General features: G+C 38.4%; 1 protein-coding gene across 1 annotated transcript in view; it reads right to left on the bottom strand.

Moving 5' to 3' along the window:
- The window catches only part of LOC122793068, a 970,692-nt gene that overhangs the window by 243,972 nt on the left and 704,049 nt on the right, over positions 1-22,671 (bottom strand). Inside the window, exons 24-25 of the mRNA XM_044060776.1 lie at positions 15,765-16,220; positions 1-820 (exon numbers count right to left, since the gene is read on the bottom strand). The exon at positions 1-820 is cut by the window's left edge and continues 1,175 nt beyond it. Of these exons, the coding sequence (XP_043916711.1) occupies positions 1-820; positions 15,765-16,220 (1,276 nt within the window). The remainder of the gene's footprint in view (positions 821-15,764; positions 16,221-22,671) is intronic.

The following is a 22,671-nucleotide window of genomic DNA, read 5'->3' as shown; positions in this document are numbered from 1 at the left end:
AGGTGTTGTCAATATTTAAAATTTGCTTAGTCTTGAAAGTATTTTCTAAATTTAGTTCACATGCTTTTGTTTTGGATACGTCTACTGATTGACAAAGATGCATGTTTTGGATGTTATCAGCATTCACCATTTCTGCATGGTCGCTGCCTGTTTCCTTTGGTTTGAGCTCGGTTGACTTCATATTGCTTTCATTTGTCACTTTACTGACCCCTGACAAAACATCTGACTCTATTCTGATGTGGCTTTGGAAATTATTAAAGATACCTTGATCTTTAGGAAGATTAAAGCTCATAACTGAGCCTAGTGGAAGATGTCTGCAGGCACTGCCATTCAAAGCCATTTGCAAAGCACCAAAGCTTGAGCATCTAACCTTCGATGTCGAGTTACTGAGCACTGAGCTTGAATGTTTACTGTTGAACTCTGCTTCAATATCCTGGGCCAGCGGACTGTGAATATAGTCAAAAATCTCATCTGATATTGGATGAATTTGGGATTTCTTTGCTTTCATCTTGCATTGTTTTGGAGGCCATGTATTTGCAATGTATTCTCTATTTTGCAAAGAATCAATTTTGTTGGTGATGCCCATAATCTTCTGGATGCTGTACCTTTGGGCATTCTTTTTCTTCTTTCCTTTCCTCTTTAAACTGTTAAAGATGGAGTTGGAAGAGATCTTTGGGAGTGTCTTGAAAGAAAAGTTTTCTTCAGATGCAGGAGGAGTGACTTGGGTTTGTCCTTTGCAGAGTGGGTGAGGGAAAATGAAAGTCTCACTTGCAGCTGTTCTTTCTTTTTCATTGTCCTTAACATGTAAATAGGTACTGACCTATGTAAAAGAAATTAGAGAATGCATACATTTATGCTGTTTGTTTAACAGAAAATATAACAGAGGCTGAAACTTCACAAAATGAAATCTTTAAATGCACTATAGCTCTAGTCCATAAGGAATATATGAATTACCTTTGACAATATTTTTGCCAGGTGCCAAATTGGCACCCAAGTCATTGACATTCAGGCATTGGCAAAGTACAAAATAAGAAACATCTTTTTGTGTGTTGGGGAAGGGGACATCCATTTTAAAGGTTAAAACTGTTAGCTAAAGATCAAATAGTGTTATTGTGTAGGAATTTATTTCACCCATCTTACAAAGTTATTAAGGTTAGCCAAACAGCAGAAAACTACAATGTTAGGCAATACTACATGCAAAACAAAACAATCAAACCAAAAAATTTCCTCAACATGCATTTGTGCATACTATTTACCTCTTTAGCACGGGGCTGTTGGGCTACTGTACTCTTTCTCTTTAAACTGCTAAAGGTGTTTTCTAAAAGCCCCTGGCAGCGTTTCCAAAAGTTTTTGCAGCCAGAAAGTTTAGAATCAGAGAGCTGAGTGGGGAGACAGAAAAAAATACAAAAAAGGAAATAGGAAGGAATGGACTAGTTTGGCAAACATACATGTTTAATATTCCCAGAACAACAGTGTTCCTGCTTTCAAAAGGAAAATGAAATCACCTCTAGGAAGGAACAGTTCTCATGATGAAGTTACTTAACAGGAGGATGTGACATCGTCTAAATTAATGTTATACCTTTACTTCATTAGTGTGCATTCGGCAATGCACTTCCACAGATAAGCCATTGTATTGCATGGGGTCATACCTGAGGTTTTACACAGATGAATATGCTCACATAAGCATACACAAATGCGTGTACACAAACACACACACACACACACACACACACACACACACACACACACACACACACACACACACACACACACACACACAGACACACACACACTCATGCCCACACACGACTATACACAAAATCTTTAATGAGTGTAAACCAAAGCTCATGTGGGAAGTGCATCCCAGTGGAGATTAAGCAGGAAGCATTACTAATCTTGTAGTCATCTGTAAAACAGCAAATATTATGAAATGCAGTTGTGCAAGAGATTATACTGGTACTCCGAGCAACTGTAAACAAGGAACAAACAATTTTACCTACTAATATAAGTGGGTTCCACGAGGTATAATTATACAACACACAGTCTGTGTATTTTTATGTTCAGTTAATATGATTGCACACCATGTTATATGTATGCATCATCTATAAAACCATATGACAAAACATGTTCCTTACATGACCAAAAAATGCAAATGCCTTACCAATAGTAACTTATCATAGAGGTCGGGAGTAGGCAAAGAAATTACTGTATAGAAAAAAATGAGAAATACAAAATTATGTTGATGAGCTAATTCACAAACAGAGACACAGAGACAGAAAGAAAATGAGAGAAAATAAGAAAGAAAAAGGAGCATGAAAGAGAATACACTGTGTTCAAAAATACTAAATAAAGGAAATTCGTGATAGATTTCATAAGAAGTACAGGTGCAAATGGCATGGTCAGAGGATGCTGGAAACAACAGATATGAAAATTCCATAGTGATAAAAATACAGTGTTTCCAGTGAAATAATTTGATGTTTAGATTCTAGGGAGCAATATCAGCCATAAATGAAGCAATAGCTAATAGGGAACAAGGCCAATAAAGAAAGATACCATCGTTAGACCAACTGTAATGTAGCATCCATTCAGAATCCACCAGGGCCATTTGGACAGTATTCTAGTTGACAGCTGGAAAAGTGATAAATGGCTTGTTACTTTTCTGAACACACACTGTAGACAATGAATTGAGCCGGAAGGTGCCAGTAAAAATTAAATGAATGAAGAAGGGTATATTTTTAAGAAGCAGCTATTCAGACTCTTGGATGCTTCAATATATGACACACTCGTGAACGCTTTCAGAAGTAAATAGCTGTGAAAAAGCCAGAAAGACATATACATTTCAGAATATGAGCTGGATTTTGTCAATGGCAGACATGAGTTTTTGTCATTTATTTTAAAGCCCTGAATGTATTTAGGTCAGTAGAGTTCTTGGGGATAGTTTAAACCATTTGGCAATGCAGGCAACCTGCAAGAGTCATTATATATTACTGAGAGGAAATTAGCATCAGTTGTCTGCATTTTATTAGCGGCACTATTTGATTTCAGTACCTTGGCCTAAATCCCTGTTTCCTAACATTACCATCCACAATGTCAATGTAATTATCAATCACAACCCTCCAAATTTAACTTTACATTAATTATGATGCTTAATAGCAGTATCAGTGTTGTTTCCATTTCCCAGAGAAACAGAAAGTACAGTTGTGTAAGTAAATTTACCATAACAGTAGATGTTTGAATGATCACAGCTGCAGTAGCCTTAGCTATATGAGTTATATCCTGCAAGGATATAACAGCTGGAGAGCTTCTTGGTCAACACACCCAAACTAACTGGTAGCTCACGCTGAGCTGATTAAAGACAGGTATAGGTACCAAGCCCTTCACAGCTTTCCTGACAACAGAGAGGGAGGCTGAGCCCCAAAAGGACAATGTTAGGAACAACAAAAAATAAGTGACCAGACCCTGGCATAAACAACCCTTCAAGAAACGAGGGGGGGGGGTGGCAAGGAGCAGCTACTGCAGCAGTGATTATTCGAACATCTACTGTTATGGTAAGTTTATTTACACAATTGTATTATATTCATCACATTGTTCACTGTAGCATTAGCCTTAGCCGTATGGGTAGATTACCTTAAGTTACAGATTTTGGGACATGGAAGGAGAAGAGTCATGGAACTGCTGTAGAATGGACCTAACAAAGCCTGGTCTAAACCTAGAGAACAAATCAAGGATATAATGCTTTGTAAAAGTATGTACAGAGGAGCAAGTTGCTGTTGCTACTTGTAGAATACTTCTACAATGCAACCCTTTCAAAAAGCCATAGATGAAGCCAAGGCCATTGCAGAGTGGGCCTTGACCATGCCTAGATTACTTTTGTTGTGATGAATATAACAAAAGGCAATAGACTTAGAAAACCATTTGGAAATAGCCTGTTTTGACACAGGTTGTCCCTTCTTATCTTCACAAGAAATGAACAAGTGATCTAAAGATCTGAAAAGTTTAGTTTTGTTAAGATAGTACTTGAGTTGTCTGTGAGCATCCAAGGTATGGACTATTCTTTCCCCTCATTTTTAGGTTCGGAAAAGAAAATTGGGAGATGGATAATTTTGCTTAAAGTAAAGTCAGATACCACTTTCAGCATAAAAGATGGATTCGTTCTCAAATAAACCCTATCCCTGTGGAAAATGAGACAGGGTTGACTCAACATAACAGCTTACAACTCAGATACCCTTCTTGTAGAGGTCAAAGCAATCACTAAAACTGTCTTCCATATTAAAAACCTCAAGTAAGCTAGGCTAGCTGGTTCAAATGGAGCAAGTGATAACTTCTCTAATACAAATATCACAAGGAGAGGTCACTGGCTTTCTAGGAAACATCTTATACAAAACCCCTTTCAAAGACATTTTAACATGAGAATGGATTGAAAGAGGTGGCTCCATGGGACATGCTGAAATAGCTGATAAATGAACCTTGAAAAAGGGGTAAGAAAGGCCATAGGACACTAACTCACACAAATATTGTAAAAGCAAACAACAACTAGCCCTGAGCATGTGCTGGTTGTGTTGCTGGTACAACCTAGAAAACCTTTTCCATTTGCTAATATATATAATTTTCTAGCAGCAGGCTTTCTTGCCTCCATTAGTAACTGCTGTACAGCCTTAGTAAATAGGTGCCTAAAGGGAATTAAGAGCCTATCATCCAGGCAGTCAGTTGAAGTTGATTGTGGGTTTGGTGTATCAAACACCCCTGATCTTGTGTGAGTAAATCCAGTCTGTGAGCAAGCTTGTAGTAATTTCCCCTGGCCTTTTCCAAAAGAAGGGAGAATCAATGTTGCCTGAGCCAGAAGGGAATCACCATAATGATCTTGGAGGATTCCTTCTGGCTCTTCAGAAGTATCCTGGGTATTAGTGGAAAGTGTGGAAAGGTATACAAAACATTCCTGTCCAAGGAACAGAAAATGCATCTGTCTTCTAGGCCTTCTTGCTTGGAGTCCTGGAGCAGAATCTTGCCAGCTGATTGTTCAGAGTGGAGGTAAATATGTAGGTCTACTTGAAGAACTCCACAGATGGATCAAATCCTGGAAGACCCCTTGATCTAGTTTCCATTCATGAGGGTCTACCTTTGTCCTGCTCAGCTTGTCTCCCACACAATTTTTCTCTGAAGGAATGTAGGATGCCTGTAGAGTGAGATTGTGTTGTGAAGCTATACCCCAAGCTATTGTTAATGTTCAAAGGGAGTATGATCTGGATCCTCCTTACTTTTTTGATGTACCAAATGACTGTGTTGTTGTATATAACAACCGGAAGAGGTTCCGAGGAAGAAAGATGATTCAGAGTTAAGTCCTTGATCAGGGCAAGAATGTATTTTATTTTATGTGCCTGCATCTGTCCTTGATGTCCCATACACCTTGCAATTTTATCTCTCCTGAAATTGCTCCCCAAGCATAGTTTGAGGCATCAGTGGTGAATGACTGCTTTGGAACAGGGAGAGAGAAGGGGACACTATCATTTAAGGATATTTTCTGTCTCCACCAAACAATTTCCCTTCTGACAAACCCCAGCACTGGGATTTGAAAGGACAAAGGATGTTAGTGCTGGGACCTAAAGGACTTCAGATACCATTGTATCCTTTTCATGTGGAGTCTTGCCAGGGCTATCATGAGAATCATAGATGCCATGAGACCCAAAGCCTTGAGGTATTCCCTCATAGTGACCAAAATCTGAGTGGAAAAGTTTAGAAATAGATCTATGTATAGATCTATTGTTTTCTGTGGAAGAAAAGCTCTTTCTACTGCAGTGTCTAGTTGACTTCCCAGCAACACAATCCTGTATGAAGGAGTCAAAAACAACTTTTGAATGTTCTCTTGGAATCCCAGCTTGTTTATGGGATTTCTCACCCAAGTGAGAGAGATCCCTGACACTTTAAAAAGGACTCTACAAAGTTAAACAAGTTGTCTAAATATGGAAAATGTGGATACCATTTGGCCTGCAATGAGCTATAACTGGAGCTAGACACTTTGTGAGCAACCTTGAGGCAGTGGGTAGTCCAAAGGGTAAGGCAGAGAACTGATAATGTGAACCATCTGAAGTCTGGGTGAATATGGATGTAATAAGCATCTTTTAAATCTAGAGTTACTAGGAAACTTAAATAAGGAAGAAAAAGTAACACATTGGGAAGTAACATTTGGAATAAGGGCACTCTCACAAACAGGTTTAGGAAAGAAACTTCCAGAACTGTTATCCAAGCATTTTCTTTCTTTGTCACTAAAAAAATCCTTGAATAAAAACCTTTTCCCACCTGGAAAGGAGGAACTGGTTCTATCACTCCCAAGGTTAGCATGTGATAAAGGAGAGGTAGAAATAAAAGAGTCAGGTACAGTGGATGAAGGATTACCACCTGGAAATGTGGTCTTTCCTCCCTTTGCCATCTATAACCTTAAAGAATGATCTTCAGAACACATTTTTCTGAAACTTTCTTTTGCCAAAAAGAAAAGTGAAGATTTAGACGTTTTGGAAGGGAAAATGAACTGTCAGGGATAAGGTCCCTTAAATAGTCATTCTGTCTTGTTGGACTACCCTTGGTTTTGGCCGGGGGTTCCTGAATTCTTTTTGGAACCCCCTTGTCATTTCTTCTTAAACATTATATATCATTGACTGTTTATTTTGTTTTTCTTTGCCAGAACTTGATGAGGGGTTAGAACATCCCTTAGAAAATTTGGAAAAGGAGGGCTGAAAAATCTTAGAGATTCTCTGTATCATCTTAGCTCCCTCATCACACTTTCTGATCACCTCTGCAGTACAAGGGTTCAAATCTAAATCTCTTTCCAAAGTAAAATTTAAAATCTCACTTTTATCACCTGAGAAGGTCTGAGAATGCAGCCAGACATACCTCCTCAAAACAGTACAAGTGGACAAAGCCCTTGAAAAGTATCAATTACAACTTAATTTCAGCAGAGAACTGCTCTAGCAGTTACCTCTGAACTAATATAACATCTTAGGTGAATACTAGGCTTACTGCCCTGAAGCCCATTGCAAGCATAGCCAATAATGTAATGTCAGAATTGAACCCTATACCTTGTGTCTATGAGGTGAAGACTTTAATAATTATGCCAAACCCACCTTCATAGGGACATGTACAACACAGAAACTAAATTATTTAAAGCAGATTTTTCTCACATGAAGAAATTGCACACCAAACATTACTCATATGTTCACAATTAGTCGGAAGAATCCTTAACATATGAGCCTGGCAATTCAAAATTCTGAAAATCAGTTGCAGAGGCATACACTTTTTTCACCATTCTTATCAATAATCTTCTCATCCTTATCAGAAAGAGTATCATTGGAATTAGCTAAAAGTTCAGCAGCAGTAGGATTGACTAAAGCTATAGCTGTTTGGTCAGGTTTGGGAAGAGTGTATAAAAAACTTAAAAGAGAAGAGGAACTTTATACATACATTCTATCTGCTTTTGAGGGGCAGCTGACTATTAGGAAAATTGCAGGCAGTAACACACATATCCATCAAAGCATAATTGGAAAAACAGGGAAAGGTTCTGGAAATTCCCAAAGGGAGAATTAAAAATTGAGCTCTCCTCTGAGTCTAAATCAGAAATCTGAGGAGAAGATCCTGTATCTGTCCCTTCATCTTCCTTTCCAGATTCAGAATCTTGAATATCTTCAGATAAAGATGCATGCATCTTTCTTTTACCAAAAACTATTTTATAAGAAGGATCAATAACTTGAATTAAACCCTGAGCCAGACCAGTAAATTATTCATTTTCAAAGAAATTTGAGAGAGGGTAGATACTTGTTTAGTTTTCTGTTTCTTTTTGACAGGAAAACTGGGGACAAAAGTGTTATTAATGACAGCAGGAATTTCCCCAGGGATTGGCACAACATTCTGACATAACAAGGAAGCCTTCCCTGATCCATCTCCTGCAGACAGACAATATTGTCTCTCTCTTTCCCAAAAGACGTGGCTAACCCCACAGTCCATGGTGGCTGTTGGTGCTACACCAAAGGGATCCAGGGTAAAAGATGATTGGTCTGATGTATAACTAATGGCCAAAGCACAGTCACCCACCTATGGTTGAGGCAAATTGTTAGGCTGCAATGGTGGCAAAGGCTGTTTGCTTAAATTTGTCTTTTTGTGGCTGGAAGAAGGAACGTCCATGGGACCGAGAGTTTGTTCATGTTCAAGCCAAAAATGGTGCCTCTTTCATGGGGAAAACACACAACAAGAACCAGAAAAAATGGAAAGTCTCTAAAAGTCACTTTTTCATAGAAAAACACAGTAAAAAGTATTTTAAAACATTTTGTCACATCCAGAAAGTAAAACAAACACAATTTCTCCATAGTAAAAATATTTTTAAATACTTTAAACAGCTTATAAACTGCAAGAGAAAAAGATCCCTCCCACTTAAAAGTACAGTACAGTCTCATGACAGTCTGTTAAAGCACAAACTCCTAGCTTTAAAATAGCTTTCCTGAACAGGAAAGTGTTTTCAAACAAACAATTATTTTAATAGGAAGTTTTTTTTTTCCCCAGAAGGGAACTTATCTACCTAGGAAAGGAAAAACATAAGCAGACCATCGATCCTCAAAAGTCTAATAGGAGTGTATTCTTCAGTAGCAGGAAAGCTCTATAGGACTTGGTGCCCAAATCTGCCATTTTAGTCAGCTCAGCTTGATATAATGGTATAGGCATGTAAAAGGTACCCTGAAGCTTTGGAAGATAGGTGGCTGTTATATCCTTGCAGGATACAGCCCATACAGCGTAGGCTACTGCAGCAGGGGTCAGTATGAAGAGCATCATAAATTCTGTTTCATTCCTGACAGACGTTTTTAGTTCTCAGCTATATGCTAAGAGTACTGTGTCACAGTGGTGCAGCGGTCAACATTGTTGCCTCACAGCAAGAGGTTCTCTGGTTTGATTCTTGGCCGGGGTGCCCCCTGTGTCGAGTTTGCATGTTTTTCCTGAATTCACGTGGGTTTCTTCCGGGAACTCTGGTTTCCTCCCACATTCTAAAGACATGCATCTGGAGTGTTTCTCCTTGGGCCTCCACCTAAAAAAGGCTCTGTCCTAGTTGGACTCTCCCAGTCAACAAATGTTAAATAAATGCTGTCATTTGCAACAATTCCTGAAATGGCTGTACAAATGGATGCAAAATAATTCATGTAATGGTCAATGCCAGTTCTGGTTTGACAAACATCTTGGGTAACCTATACTCAGAGAACAAAGACTGCTTGCTAATACTGAGCACTGTGAAGTATAGGCAGTATATTTTACTGGAATGCTAATTCATTACAAAAAAAAACAGACTCTGTGGTCTCTGTTGTGCATCATGTTGTTTTCTTATCATTAGACTTCCCTTGTACCACAAAACAGTTATGGAGTTTCTCACAGTATTCTGTCAAGAAGTAAACCAGAGAAAAAAATCACTAGGCTTCACAGTCTTACAAATAATTTTAATGCATAATTTCAATTTCAGAATACTAGTAGCACAACTGGACATGTTTTTCGGCTGTTGGCTAGTGAATTCCATCATGTCTGTAGCATGTTCCTTTGTGCTACATTGCATGTGACAAACAAATCATATTTATATAAAATAACTAATTTCTAAGCATTATTCATCAGAATTATTAATACAGGCATACAACCACTGCCTAGATGTGAAAGGGTCACTGCTCACAAAGGCTGAATAAGATTCATAATCTCGTATACTTATACATCTGATGCGTACATATAATAACGTAGCTGTAATTGGTACGTGCATACATGTATGTATGTGTGTGAGAGTGTGTGTATGTGTGTACGCATGTGCATTTGTGCATATGTTTCTGTGTATGTGTGTGCATGCATACATGTGTGTGTGTGTGTGTGTGTGTGTGTGTGTGTGTGTGTGTGTGTGTGTGTGTGTGTGTGTGTGTGTATGTGTGTGTGTGTGTGAGAAAGGTTGTAACAGGATGCAATGTGCTTTCATAACAATAGTTTAAATAGCTTATTGTGGCTATTATTTATGCATTTATTAATTTGTTCTGTATAAGTCAGACTAGTGAACAAGATGAACAATTCAGTAGCAATTCTGTTTTTTTAGTAAACTGCATGAACTTAGAGGCAATCTTATCTCTCTTGAAAATTCAACTAATGTTAGAGATAGGGAAATGGAGTCTGCACTACTTTATCAACAACAAAAGCACCAACAGTGACCCAAAGGTGAATTCTACTTCTTCAAACTCTCCAGGCATGCAGGGTGGGGGTGGGGGTGGGGGGGTGAAGGTAGGCTGGAACAGGAACAGGAACGGGCAAAGATATGTTTGTTTCTTCTTTTTCAAGAGATGTTTTCTCAACAAAAATAATTGATCTTAATTATTTACTAGATAATATTTCTTGTTACTCATTGAGTGTTGGTTAAGTAAGTTTATTAAGTAAAGGTGTACATTTCAATGTGTAAAAGATATTAAAGATTTTTGTAGGAAACTTAGCTTACAAGCATTTTTGCATCTAAACATGAGTCATCTGAACTTCATGGCTGCTGTTTCAAAAAATCAGATTTTCAACCTCATTATCAAAAATCAGGGTACTTACGTATTATCGCAACCACATTTTCACGGCAATACCGGGTTGCTTACTGGTCGTCGGATATGTTCAGTAATGTTTTTAAAGTGGACAGGAAGGAGAAAAGTGGCTGGCTGATTTTTATTGATTTCTATTTCTGTACACCAAACTGGGCTTTTTAAAAAAAAAAATATAAAATATTTTATTTAAAAAAACGTTACTGAACATATCCGACATCAGTGCCGCGGTCCGTTGCCATGATGAAATGTTGGTTAATATGTTAAGTACCAAAATCAGTTTTCATCTATGAAAATTTAATTTTGAAATATTTGCATAATCCAGTTTTATATAAAAGGGAATAACACCCCTTTAGTTGATGAAATAGTATGCTTTAATTCTTTGCAAAATGGTAACACGTTAGTTATTTCTAAGGCTGATAAAGGAGGCAGTGTTGTTATATGGGATATGAATAGCTATAATGATGAATTCATTATCCAGCCATCTGATGGTTGTTTTTATCAAAAGATGAGTTTTCATCCCACTTCTAGTTTTATAGAAGAGATAGATACTTTTTTAACAATCCACCCAAAAAAGGATATAATTACTAACAAAATAAAAAATGGCCTTCAGGTTATGGAACTTCGGCAGCAATATTTTTACTTGTTGACAAAGATCCATAAAAAAGAATTCAAACTATCTGGTAGACTGACAGTGTCAGGTAATGGGTCCCTTACTGAACCACTGCCAGCCTTGCTTACCTTTAATTTGAAACCATTATTTTCCATGGTTAGATCTAGGTTACAAGACACTACACATTTTCTTAGCTAATTCAAGAAGTACATTTAAAAAATTAATAGTTTATATACACTTTAGAATGAAAGTTTCTGCATTCCTGCATTCCTCGTGGAGAGGGGGTTGATTTTCTTTAATATTGATTAAATAGGTCTCAGTTATGTAGTGCTGGAGCTATTACATTTCTACTTATTATTGCAGAACATGTTTGAATTAAACATGTTTTCTTCTACAACCATACATATTATTGTCAAGCTGTGGGTACAACAATGAGGGCACTGCTTTATGGGATACATATAGGAACTGTTTAATTTATGAGGAGACACGCAACTTATTTCAAAATGTAGTAAATGTGGATAAGATACTTAGATGACTGCTGGTTGGTTTGGCAGTCAGATATGACAGAGTTTTAATTTCCTACCTGAATGAAAATAAGTCAGTGGTAGAGTGCATAGCTAACTTTAATAAAAAAGAGATTACTTTTTTGAATGTTTTAGTATTGAAAAGTTTTATAGAAATCATTTTAGCATAAACTCCCTACTCCAAGTAAACAGCTGTTATCCAGGCCATAAGATATGGGGCTTTTCAAAATCATAATTCATCAGGTTAAAAAGAATTTGTTCTAAACCACAAGAATATGATCGGATTTCTGAAGAGCTATACAGTATGTTTCCCTCCAGAGGGTATAATCCATCTATCATTAGCAAAGCCAGAGGGAGAGGTGTATTAGATGGATAGAACATTTCTATTAGCCTATAATAAAGAGAAGGTTGACTACAGTAGTACTGAAAACATTTTCCCTAGTGAATACATTTGGTTCCAACATCCCACTGATAAGAATGGTATTGAATAAACACTGGCATATTTTAAAGAATGATGTTTTCCTTGATGATAAGTTACAAGAAACCTGTAATGTGTTTTAGAGGGGCAAGAACAATTTATGGGGCTACAACATTCTTTTCCCGATATACCAGAAACCATAGATAGGTTTGTGTCTGTGATTACAGGATGCAAGCCATGTGGGTGTTATTCTTTTTTGCAAATTTGTGATGAAAAATACAGTTTACTTAAGCAAATACTGATAAGTTATACCAGATTCATAATCCTCTAACCTGCAGGATAGAGGGAATTATTTATCTGGAATTATGTTCATGTTCTTCCTTTTATAGTTTCATAGGTAAGTAATAGGCTTTTTGTGGTAGAAATAGCCTATCCCATTTGGTTATAGATTGACCTTAGCCATTCCATGGTTAATAATTATATATTTCCTCCAATAAGAATAACAGGGATCATACCATAGATAATCTGAGGGGACCCATGCATGGGATAAAGCATTTACAAACTGCATCTGTCCATTAGTAGTACAGGGGGCAGTATTGGGGTAAATTTTCTGTTTCCCTTCCTTAGATCTAAGTTGCGCTTGAATATGGACAGGGATGAACTTTGTTTTATGTGGATGGGGAGCCCAGAGCAGCAGTATCCTTTGCAAGATATACCTGTCCCTCAAAACCATTCTGTTGATGTTGCAGAAGATGTTTAGATCCTTAGACAGAGTATTTCTGATGCCATTTGACTTGTCAATGGGCAGTAAATCCATCAGTAATGGGTTGGAGGATGCATTTTATGCCAGACACAAGTCAGCTCTTAGCATTCTGTAGGATACAGAGTATAGTGACAGGGTTTTGAGTCAGTCCATGTAGAACATGCTGTTTAGGCCTTACCTCTGTAGATGTTCCAGTTGTTGCATGTGTCTGGACAGATACATGCCAATGGGGGCATCATATTCAGTAAGGGGGAAAATGACATCCCTAGATCTAGACACAATCCCTTTATTTATAAGCTGTGCAATATAGAAGAACATGAAAAAGTGTTGGTCAAAAGTAGGCTCATGGTCCATATAAGTTCCCAAATTACAAACAAATGTGTTAACTCTTTATGTTGGCAAGACAACTCATTTGTTTAAACATGAGATTTTGGAATATCTGAAAAAAATAAAGTAATGCACTTTATAAGCAAACTGTTACACATCTTACTGCACATTTCATGTTATTTGTAATGATAAATGAGATATACATAAATATATAGGTTGGACTTGTATTATTAATTAAGGAACTTATATGGATTACCTTTTAGGGGTCCTTTTTAGACCAGCTTTTAATGAGCAGTTATATTTCTTTTTCAATATTTTGATGCTGTAATTTGCAGTTTGGCCACAAGATGTCTCTAGATATCTTTTTAATGCATTTAGCATTTTTTTAATGGTGCGTCTTTTTTCTTTTTTAACATACTGTTAATTTGTATATGTTTTGTATTCTGGACATATTCATAATGGATATTGGGGGGTTGTATAATTAAGGTTTGTAAGGCATCATTTTTTGCACCTTTTTATATAAATTTTACATCTCTATGGTAATGAGTAGATGCTACTGATGAATAACCTTTACTTCAAAACAAGTTTAACTATCCTTATTACCAATTCCTTGCCTCTATTTGGACATGAATAAAAGATTTCTGCCAGTCAATCCCCTGCTTCATTAGTCTGTGATTTGAGTGGTACTGAGCATTTTGGATATTTTTGGTTTTACTTAGTCTGTCTTGTGCATATTTTTATTTTAGTATCTTGCCACACGTTGTTTGTAGATTTTATAGCTCAGTACTTGATGATATCAGTGAACAATGGAAAATCTTATTTGGAGTCATTGCAAAACTTAGTTTACAGCAGCTGCCACTAGGGCAAAGTTCATAACTTGGTCAAAATACTACAAGACAGAATAAGTCCATTGCAGTCTGCGGTCAGTCTTCTCTTACTCCATTGTTCACAGCAGCCATCATTTTCAAGGTACTAGGGCTCACAGCAGGTACTATTTACTTGGTCCTATTAGCACATTTCCACATAGAGACCTGTTGCAGACTCTCTGTTGTTCAATGGTCTCAGCTGGAGTATCCCATGGATCAAAGTATTTGATTATCCAAAACCAATCAAACTTATCTACTGTGGAGATTGCACCTAACAAATCCAAACAAAGGATGCCCCTTTGTCCTTCTGCTACCCTCAGCCATTATATGGGACAGAAAACCCATGGGACATAAGCTAAACTGGACCCCCCCCCCCCCAGTATTTACATTAACACCATGAAGATGAAAGTGGTTCTCCAAGTGTTGCAGGAACTTCAGGACTGGTTTCCCTAAGGTCATGTAGTAATCCACATATAAAATAGGTCAGTAGCATCATACATTAGCAGGCTAGAGGGAACTAGATCTTACTCCTTCTTTCGGGAAGTTATGAGGGTTTGGCAATGGGCAATATTCTCACAATACTTTCTGATAGCAACACACATTCCTGGTCAAGCCAACTCCTTAGCAGACATGCTCAGCAGGTGTGCTCTGATGCCCCACAAGAGGCCTCTAAGGCTGGCTACAGTGTAGATGATTGTCCATCATTGGGAAAGGTATCACTGTGATGCTGCAATGTCTTCTCCTTTATCCCTTCATAATGATAGACTCCCAGGGGCACTCTAGTTCACCAGTGATTGATGGGACTGTTTTATGCTTTTCTGAACATTCTTTAATTTTGAGAGTCTTACTAAAAGCCAAGTTGCACAAAGCCATAGTGCCTCTTTGGCTTCTCTGTGTCTGGTTTCCTCTGCTTTGACCTCACCTGAAAAGAAGCCTTTGCTTATGGAGTCTCATTTGTATCCTCTATCCCATACATCTGTCAAGCAACTCTCACCTAGACATACAGTGCCTCAAACTAACTGCATGCTTTCTCATGTTCTCCTAATTGCTAGGGACTTTGCCCTCCAAATGTGCTTCAAATTCCTACTGCAACCCAGAAAGCCTCTACTAGTACAAAAACTACAAAGTTAAATGGAAAAAAATATCTAAAGGCTACTCAGCAAGCTTTAGATCTGTTCACAGTTCTTATTCCTTCAATTTCACTTTTTATGCTGAGCTGGATTGATAGAAATTCAAGTTTTTTCCATAAGAGCATACTTCAGAGCTATTTCAAATTTCCATCAGGGTGTCAACTCTATGTCCCTTGTGAAGCATAAAGTTCACAAAACTTCTTGTAAACTGAGTAAAGTGATTAAAAGTGAGTATTACTCATTGCCTAGAGTTGAAATGGTCTCAAGAAAACCAAATGCTAAGTTGTTTTCTTGACAGATAAATATAGATGAACAAGGCTATAAACTAAGTACATTTAATATGTTGTTAGGAAGGTACAGCTTGCATACATTTCCATTTGATATCTGATCAGCACCAGTGGTGTTTGAAAGAGCTGCTGCATAAGTAGTTGAAAGAGAAGATAATAGTTTAGTATTCTATACTTTGATTCTGAACAGATAGATATATGTTTGCACACCTTAAAAGCTTATTACCTCAGTTGCGTATAATGCAACAAACTGTTTAACACCTACCCTGTGTACAGGCTCTTCATTTGCACTTTCTGCATTGCTGATTTCCTCTTCTGTCTGCTGCTTGCCCTCTCCCTTTTTACTGAAGCTAAGAATCAGATTCACCATGCTTCCCAGTGGCATTGTCTTTGGCTGCTGTAACACCACTACTGGAGATTCACTGGGTCCATCAAGAATTTCTTCCTTTTTTCCTTCTAATTCTTTTGACTGGGATCCACAGACAACATGTTCACCAGTTCCAAACTGAATATCTTTGCTGTCTTGTGGCACTGATGTAGGAAGATGACAGTCTTCTCTTGTTAATACTTGCTTCAGATGTGACATTTTTTTAATTGGTCCACTAGATGTGGGAGACACAGTTGTTGGCTCAGGACGGCAAAACTGAATCTGGGAACTACAGACAGGGATTTGGACATCTGTGCATTTGACACCAAACTGATTAGATTTCAAGGAGTGATCCTATAAAAAAGAAAGAAATATATCAACCAATACAATGGCATTAGATAGCAATACCCTAATTAAGGAAACTAACTGAAACAATGTTCAAAATACCTTCAATAAAGATTTATTTAAAAATAAAAAGTAATACACTAACTTAAAACAGTATCATTTAATTTAATATTGCAATTCAGTTTTATAATTCAAAGAGTAGTTTGCTGCCTCTTTATTCTTTATCTATATTCATTTAATGCTGCTGATATATAAGACTATTTTAGCATGCATATCAGATGACAATAAATTATGACATACTTAAGCATACTAAGTGAATGACCTGAGATGCTGTACCCAGAGGGTCTTGCATAAAGACATAATGGACCTTACTATGCGTGTGTTAGAGGTAGGAAAGGCACTTGTCTTGAGTGGTATCTTGACTTCAGCAAGAACAATGCCTAGCTACCAAGACAATATAATTAGATTAAAGAACTGGATAAGTAGTTGGTATTATTCTAAGGGGGGGGTAGAATGTGTTAGCCTGAGATGAGATGATAGATAACACTTCCTGATCAACTGGGATTGTTTACTCCTGTCATATCAAGGATTCTGCATGCTTGTTAAGGTCTTTGCTGACCCTATAGGTCTTTTTAAGACAGACTCCTCCTACTGGACAGTCCTACACAGAAAGCTTACATTTGGACAATATCATGGTGGCATTTGTCAACGTTAGAAGCCTAAATAGAATGATATCAGAACTTGAGGCTTACCTACAAGTCAAAAAAATCCATATCTCTGTGATTACTCAGACATGGTTTCATTACAGTGACAGCACTCCCTCTATACCAAGGTTTAGCACATATCATACCTCCAGGCCCTTAGGTAACTATAAGTGGAATATCTATATTTGCCAGATGCACTGTCACCTCATATCATACTACTCATGACCATAACTTGGAGAGCCATATCACCCTTAAGTAATGGAACTATTATTTGATTGCATTGCTAGCTACAGGTCTCTGCCAATATCTTCCCAAAATTATTGAAATGTTAAATATCAAATACCTTCTTGCTAGGAGACTTCAATTGCCAAAGCATTGATAGACACATAAATTGCATTTCTAAAAATGGATATGATTAACATTTCCCAGACTTTGTTAATACCAATGCACTTGAACAAATTGTGAAACTGCCCACTAGAGGCTTTAATATCTTGACCTGGTCCTTACCAACCTATCATCCACCTCTGTCTTATCTCACTTCCCCTCATCTCTGGTTAAATCTTACCAGAAATCAGTCATCTTCTTTGTCAGGCCTAGTGGTATCATCCAGCACTAAATAAGACCATACTTAGGGACTTATCCAGGGCAAACCTACCTCACCTGGTAGAAGACCTAAGCAAAATTCCCAACAGTTTTCTACAGATGGACACGAATGAGAGGGCCTTCACATTCACCTCTAAATGTTCCCACAGCCTAAAATTCCATACTTGTCTGTGTTAAGTATAATGGCAAAATCAGGAATAAAACTGTTTGGTGAAACTTCTGCATTAACATACTATACAGCAAAGGAAGAAAAATAACGCCAAGCTGTAGGATCTCACTGAAATATGACAGCAAGGAATTTAAGAACACTATTGGAAAATGTAAATCAGGGGAGGCTCACTACAGATACCAAATGAAACTACAAATCTTTTTCAGTTATGTTAGGAAATACGGGTATAATTTAAAGCAATATCAGTCAAAATATAACCAATATATTAGCAGACAAATTTAGTACTAACTTTACCCTCCCTATCCATACTGCTGGCCCCAGTATCTATTAAAATTTAGTTTTCCCTGAAATCACATTGGACCAAGTCTTAGAAAACCTATCAAAGGCTGCAGATAATACTTCTATGGGACCAGATGACATGTCAGACTGCATTTGCTTCATTGCCAAGCTTGCATTATTCAAGGCTCTACTTAAACTGTTCACCTTCAGCCTATCCACAATGTTTGTGCCTGGTGCCTAGAGAACAGCCACTGTGACTCCTCTATACAAGACAGGCCCATGTACAGACCCAGGTAATTACAGGTCCATCAGCCTCATCAGCTTTACAACCAAAACCACGAAATGTATCATAGCAGGACTCATTTATGCAACATAGACAACTTAGCTGATCCAGACTCCATTCAATCTGGTATTGAGAAGGACAAGGTCTGGCTTCTGAACATACTAAACTTCTTTGAAAAGGTTAAAGAGGTTGGAGACAGTGGTCACTCAAAGTACATTGTTTGTCTTGACCTGGCAAGGATTTTGACATTATCATCCATGCTGGTATTATCGAAAAATTACAAAAACGTAATGTAAAGCCCTATATTGTCTGCTGGTACCCCCTATGAATATAAAATTGTAACTTGTGGACTACCACAAGGATCAGTGTTGGACCATCTTCTGTTTGACATTTATTTTGCAGACATCCAAGCTAATATCCCAAAAGTGTGCCTGATGACTACAAGCTGAGAACTGTTACCCATTCATCCACGGATACTAAACAGCTCCAGGGAGGGCTGGAATAGACATATACCTGCTGTAATGAAAATGGTCTCAAGCTAAATTCAAAAAAGAGCAGCTTAGTAGCTCACAGTAAAAAAATCTGCTTCCCCCTCATGGGTTATAAGTGGTACTTCTCTTCAGACAGATATGGTCTTAAAAAACCTGGGTACTTATGTGGACAGCCTCCCCCCTTGTAGTGGTCATGTTTTCATCATACTCAGGAACTCCTTCAGTCTGGCCTGGTTAGTTTGGAAGTATTACCTTCAAAATCCAAATACATCATCTTGGTGTGCTCTGTTTGTCAGACCCAACACCAAAGACAATGCCCTCTTTCTTATGTCCAAACACAAACATACTGTTCAACCAGAAAGGTCCCTACAGTTTTCAACCAATAAAATTAAAAGCCTTAAATCCTTCAACTATGCCCATAGACTATCACAAATTGTTAACATTCAGTAGCCACTGAATGCCCGAATATGACATGGTTTTTGTTTTTGAGCCATGAAAGACCCATTCTTAGTAAGTCCCTATTTCTTTGCAAAAGCAGCATCTCTGCAAGTTCTCATTTTAGACATCTAAATCTACACTAATAAATAAACAAGACATGCTGGAGGGATAGCTTACTAACTCAATGTATTTCTATCCTATGGAAATTTGAGGTATACCTCTCAAGTGTTCATATTTTTGCAGACTGTCCAGACTTCTGTCTCTTATTTTTGGATTATTCCTCATAAAATTTGTGGTTTTCTGGCAAATTACTGGGATGATCTGAGGAATGAAGTCACTAAATAATGGAATACATTTAAGTTTCAGACTTCAAATCCTTCAAAAAATGCATGTTAACACAAACCTCATTACTCTAGCAACTTTCTATGTTTATAAGAACAATATTTAAAATTTGTCTCTATTTTGGGGCTTTTGTGCCCCCATTTTGTCAGGCTTTGTCCAGATTTATTAAGCTAAGAGGTTGACAGGTATGGGCTAGTCTTGATGACTGGATGGTTAGACACAATTTTCCACCAGGGTTATCATGTATGGCCCTTTATGATTTGTGAGGTGAACACTATAAAGTGCTTGTAAAGGATGGCAGGAACTTGTAAATGCATCTATTTAAAGGTGTATATTGTTAGGCATCTTATGGTTCATGTGATCACTTGCATAGTAATGTTCCAACATATTCATTTATTAATATGATATGTTTGCACAGATATTTTCATGGTTTTAATTGCTGTATATTAAAAGTTTGTATTTGTTAATTAGTTGAATTCAGTTCTATGTTGTTTTTTTTGTACTTGACTGACTTATGGCTGAATAAAATAATATATATCACCAGTTAACCATGCACTTTACCAGACTTCTTGTAGCAATTATTGTAACACACAAAAGTGCAACCAGCATTAAATGTTCTTCAAGGAAACAGCTCCAGTACTTATTATTACTGCCCAACCCTTCAGGCATGTCTAAAGGTCAGTTCCCTGTACTTTCTCCTATTAACCTGGTGAGCTTGGACAACCTGAAGCAATGTAGCAACTGCCTCATGTACACTGACAACCCTCTCCTCTTACCTCCCAACACTCAGACTTGCGAGAGATACAGTTATATATCCAAATTGGAAGCCACACACTCTCCAGCCAAGACCGGAATATCTGGTCAAGAGGAAAAGGTCAACACTTGCACCACACGACATGGATCACATAGCCCTAAAGAACATACACCAGCACTGCCTTCACATAAAAACACAAACCGCAAACCCACATTCGTGGAGCTTTCAATAAAAATCTACCCAAACAGCAGAGGCCTCTAAGGCAGAAATGCACTCGACCACCACAACACAACACTAATCACGAGACACATAACTCTTCTAAACAGTGTGCCACTCAACCAAAGCCCCTAAGGCAAAACAGCATGCCCAACACACTAGTCATAGGTGACTCGATAGTGAGGCACACTGATGTCCCACTCACTAGGTTGAATAAGGAGAAAGTAACAGTCAGCTGCCTGTCAGGTGCAAGGATCCATCACATAAAGCACGCACTCAGGTCCCTCAACAACAGGTACAAATATGACTCTTTCATTGTACATATGGGTGCGAATGACCTGAGATGTACTTCCCTGGACTACATGAAAAGAGACATGGAGGAGCTCTCAGATTATGTAGCCAGGTGGGTATGACCCTAACCCTGAGCAGCATCCTACCATCACCCAGAATGATACCACATAACAAGCAGAAAATGATGGATTTCAAGAATTGGTTAAGTTTCTGGTGTCATTCCAAGGGGATCCAGTATCTGTCTGCCTGGGATGACATGACTGACAGACCTCAATGCTTTGCCAGAGATGGCCTGCATCTGTCACTCCTGGCCTTCCGGATATTGGCTAAGGCTCTTGCCACTCCTACAGTGCCTTTTTAGGCTGTGTTCCAAAGACAAAATTACCACCGTAACAGCTACAAGCAAATGCAATCTGGGAGTCATGCTGCTCAATGCTAGAAGACTAAATCTCAAAATGCACTTGCTTGAAGCATTCCTTAAAATGGAGAACATCGACATTTGTGCTGTAACAGAGACCTGGTTCAAAGCTGCAGAAAGCACCCCTGCACTACCAGGCTATAACTCATTCCACACTTTTTGGCCCCAAAACTTGGACCGAAGCTTCAATGATGGCGGTGTTTCCATATTCATAAAGGTTGTGCACACCTCCAGACTGGTAGCCCAACATAACTTATCAGAGATACTTCAGGTGCAGCTAACATTGGGTAAGACAGTGATTCAGGTTGTAGCCTGCTATAGGTCCCCAATCATGTCCCAAGACTCACATTCCACATTCCTAAGCACCCTAGAGCATATTAGGGTCCAACCTAACACTCTCATACTGGGCGACTTCAACTACCCCTCCATTAACTGGGAAAACTACTCATGTACCAATACACTTGCCCAACGGTTCCTGGAATTCATTAATTCCAATGCCCTGGACCAGCTCATTCTTACCCCCCACTAGAGGTAGCAAAATCCTTGACCTGGTCATTACTAACATGGGCGACTGTTGCTCTACACCAATAGTCAACTCCTCCTTGGTTAGATCCGACCACAAACTAATCACTTTAGAAATCCACGTACCTCCCACCCCCTCACCCCCCCCCCCCGCAAAGGTAACCCCACCAAGAAAAACTTCTCCAAAGCAAAGTTTGGGCACCTAAAAACATAGGTGGCTAACTTCACGGCACCCATGCAAATGGACAATAGTCGCATGACTGCTGAATCATACACCAAAGCACTGTACGAACACGTACACAAATGCATGGATCTCGCCATACTCAATAGAACCAAGATGCTCTTCTCCAAAAAAAGAAGCCAATCTGGTGGTCCCCTGCCATAAACAAACTCTACAACAGAAGGAAAAAATTGATGCGGAATAAGGTGAAGCCCCAAGACTGGAAAAACTCTCTTATCACCCTCAACAAATAGTTGAGATCCCTCATCAAATCCTCTAAAGCTAGCTATGAAAACAGAATTGCAGCAGATAGTAAAGACAACCACAAGTCCTTCTATAGTTATGTAAAGAATCTCCACGGCAATACCCAGATTTGCTCTGAGCTACTGCACAATGGTACCTCCTATATGGAGCCAACAGATATTGCCAATATACTGGCTGACAGATTCAGTGCCAACTTTACCCCTCTCTCCCACCCCAAAGGACCAATCACAATACCAGTAGATTGCCAAGCACCCAGTATTACTGCTGCACAGGTTAAAACAGCACTGTCCAAGGCCAAGAATACAGCTTCTATGGGACCTGACAATATCCCTGGCTGTGTTCTACATGAACTACAGAGTGAACTGGCATCACACCTGTGTGCCCTGTTCAAACACAGCCTCACCTCAAGCTTTGTCCCTACCAAATGATGCACTGCTACAGTTATCCCTCTCCACAAAGGAGGAGT

Source organism: Protopterus annectens, chromosome 1.part0 (assembly GCF_019279795.1).
Source record: "Protopterus annectens isolate FY-2018-M chromosome 1.part0, PAN1.0, whole genome shotgun sequence".
NCBI lineage: Eukaryota > Metazoa > Chordata > Ceratodontiformes > Protopteridae > Protopterus > Protopterus annectens.
The sequence above is the reverse complement of the archived record's forward strand: the minus strand, read 5'-3'. Positions and strand labels throughout refer to the sequence as shown.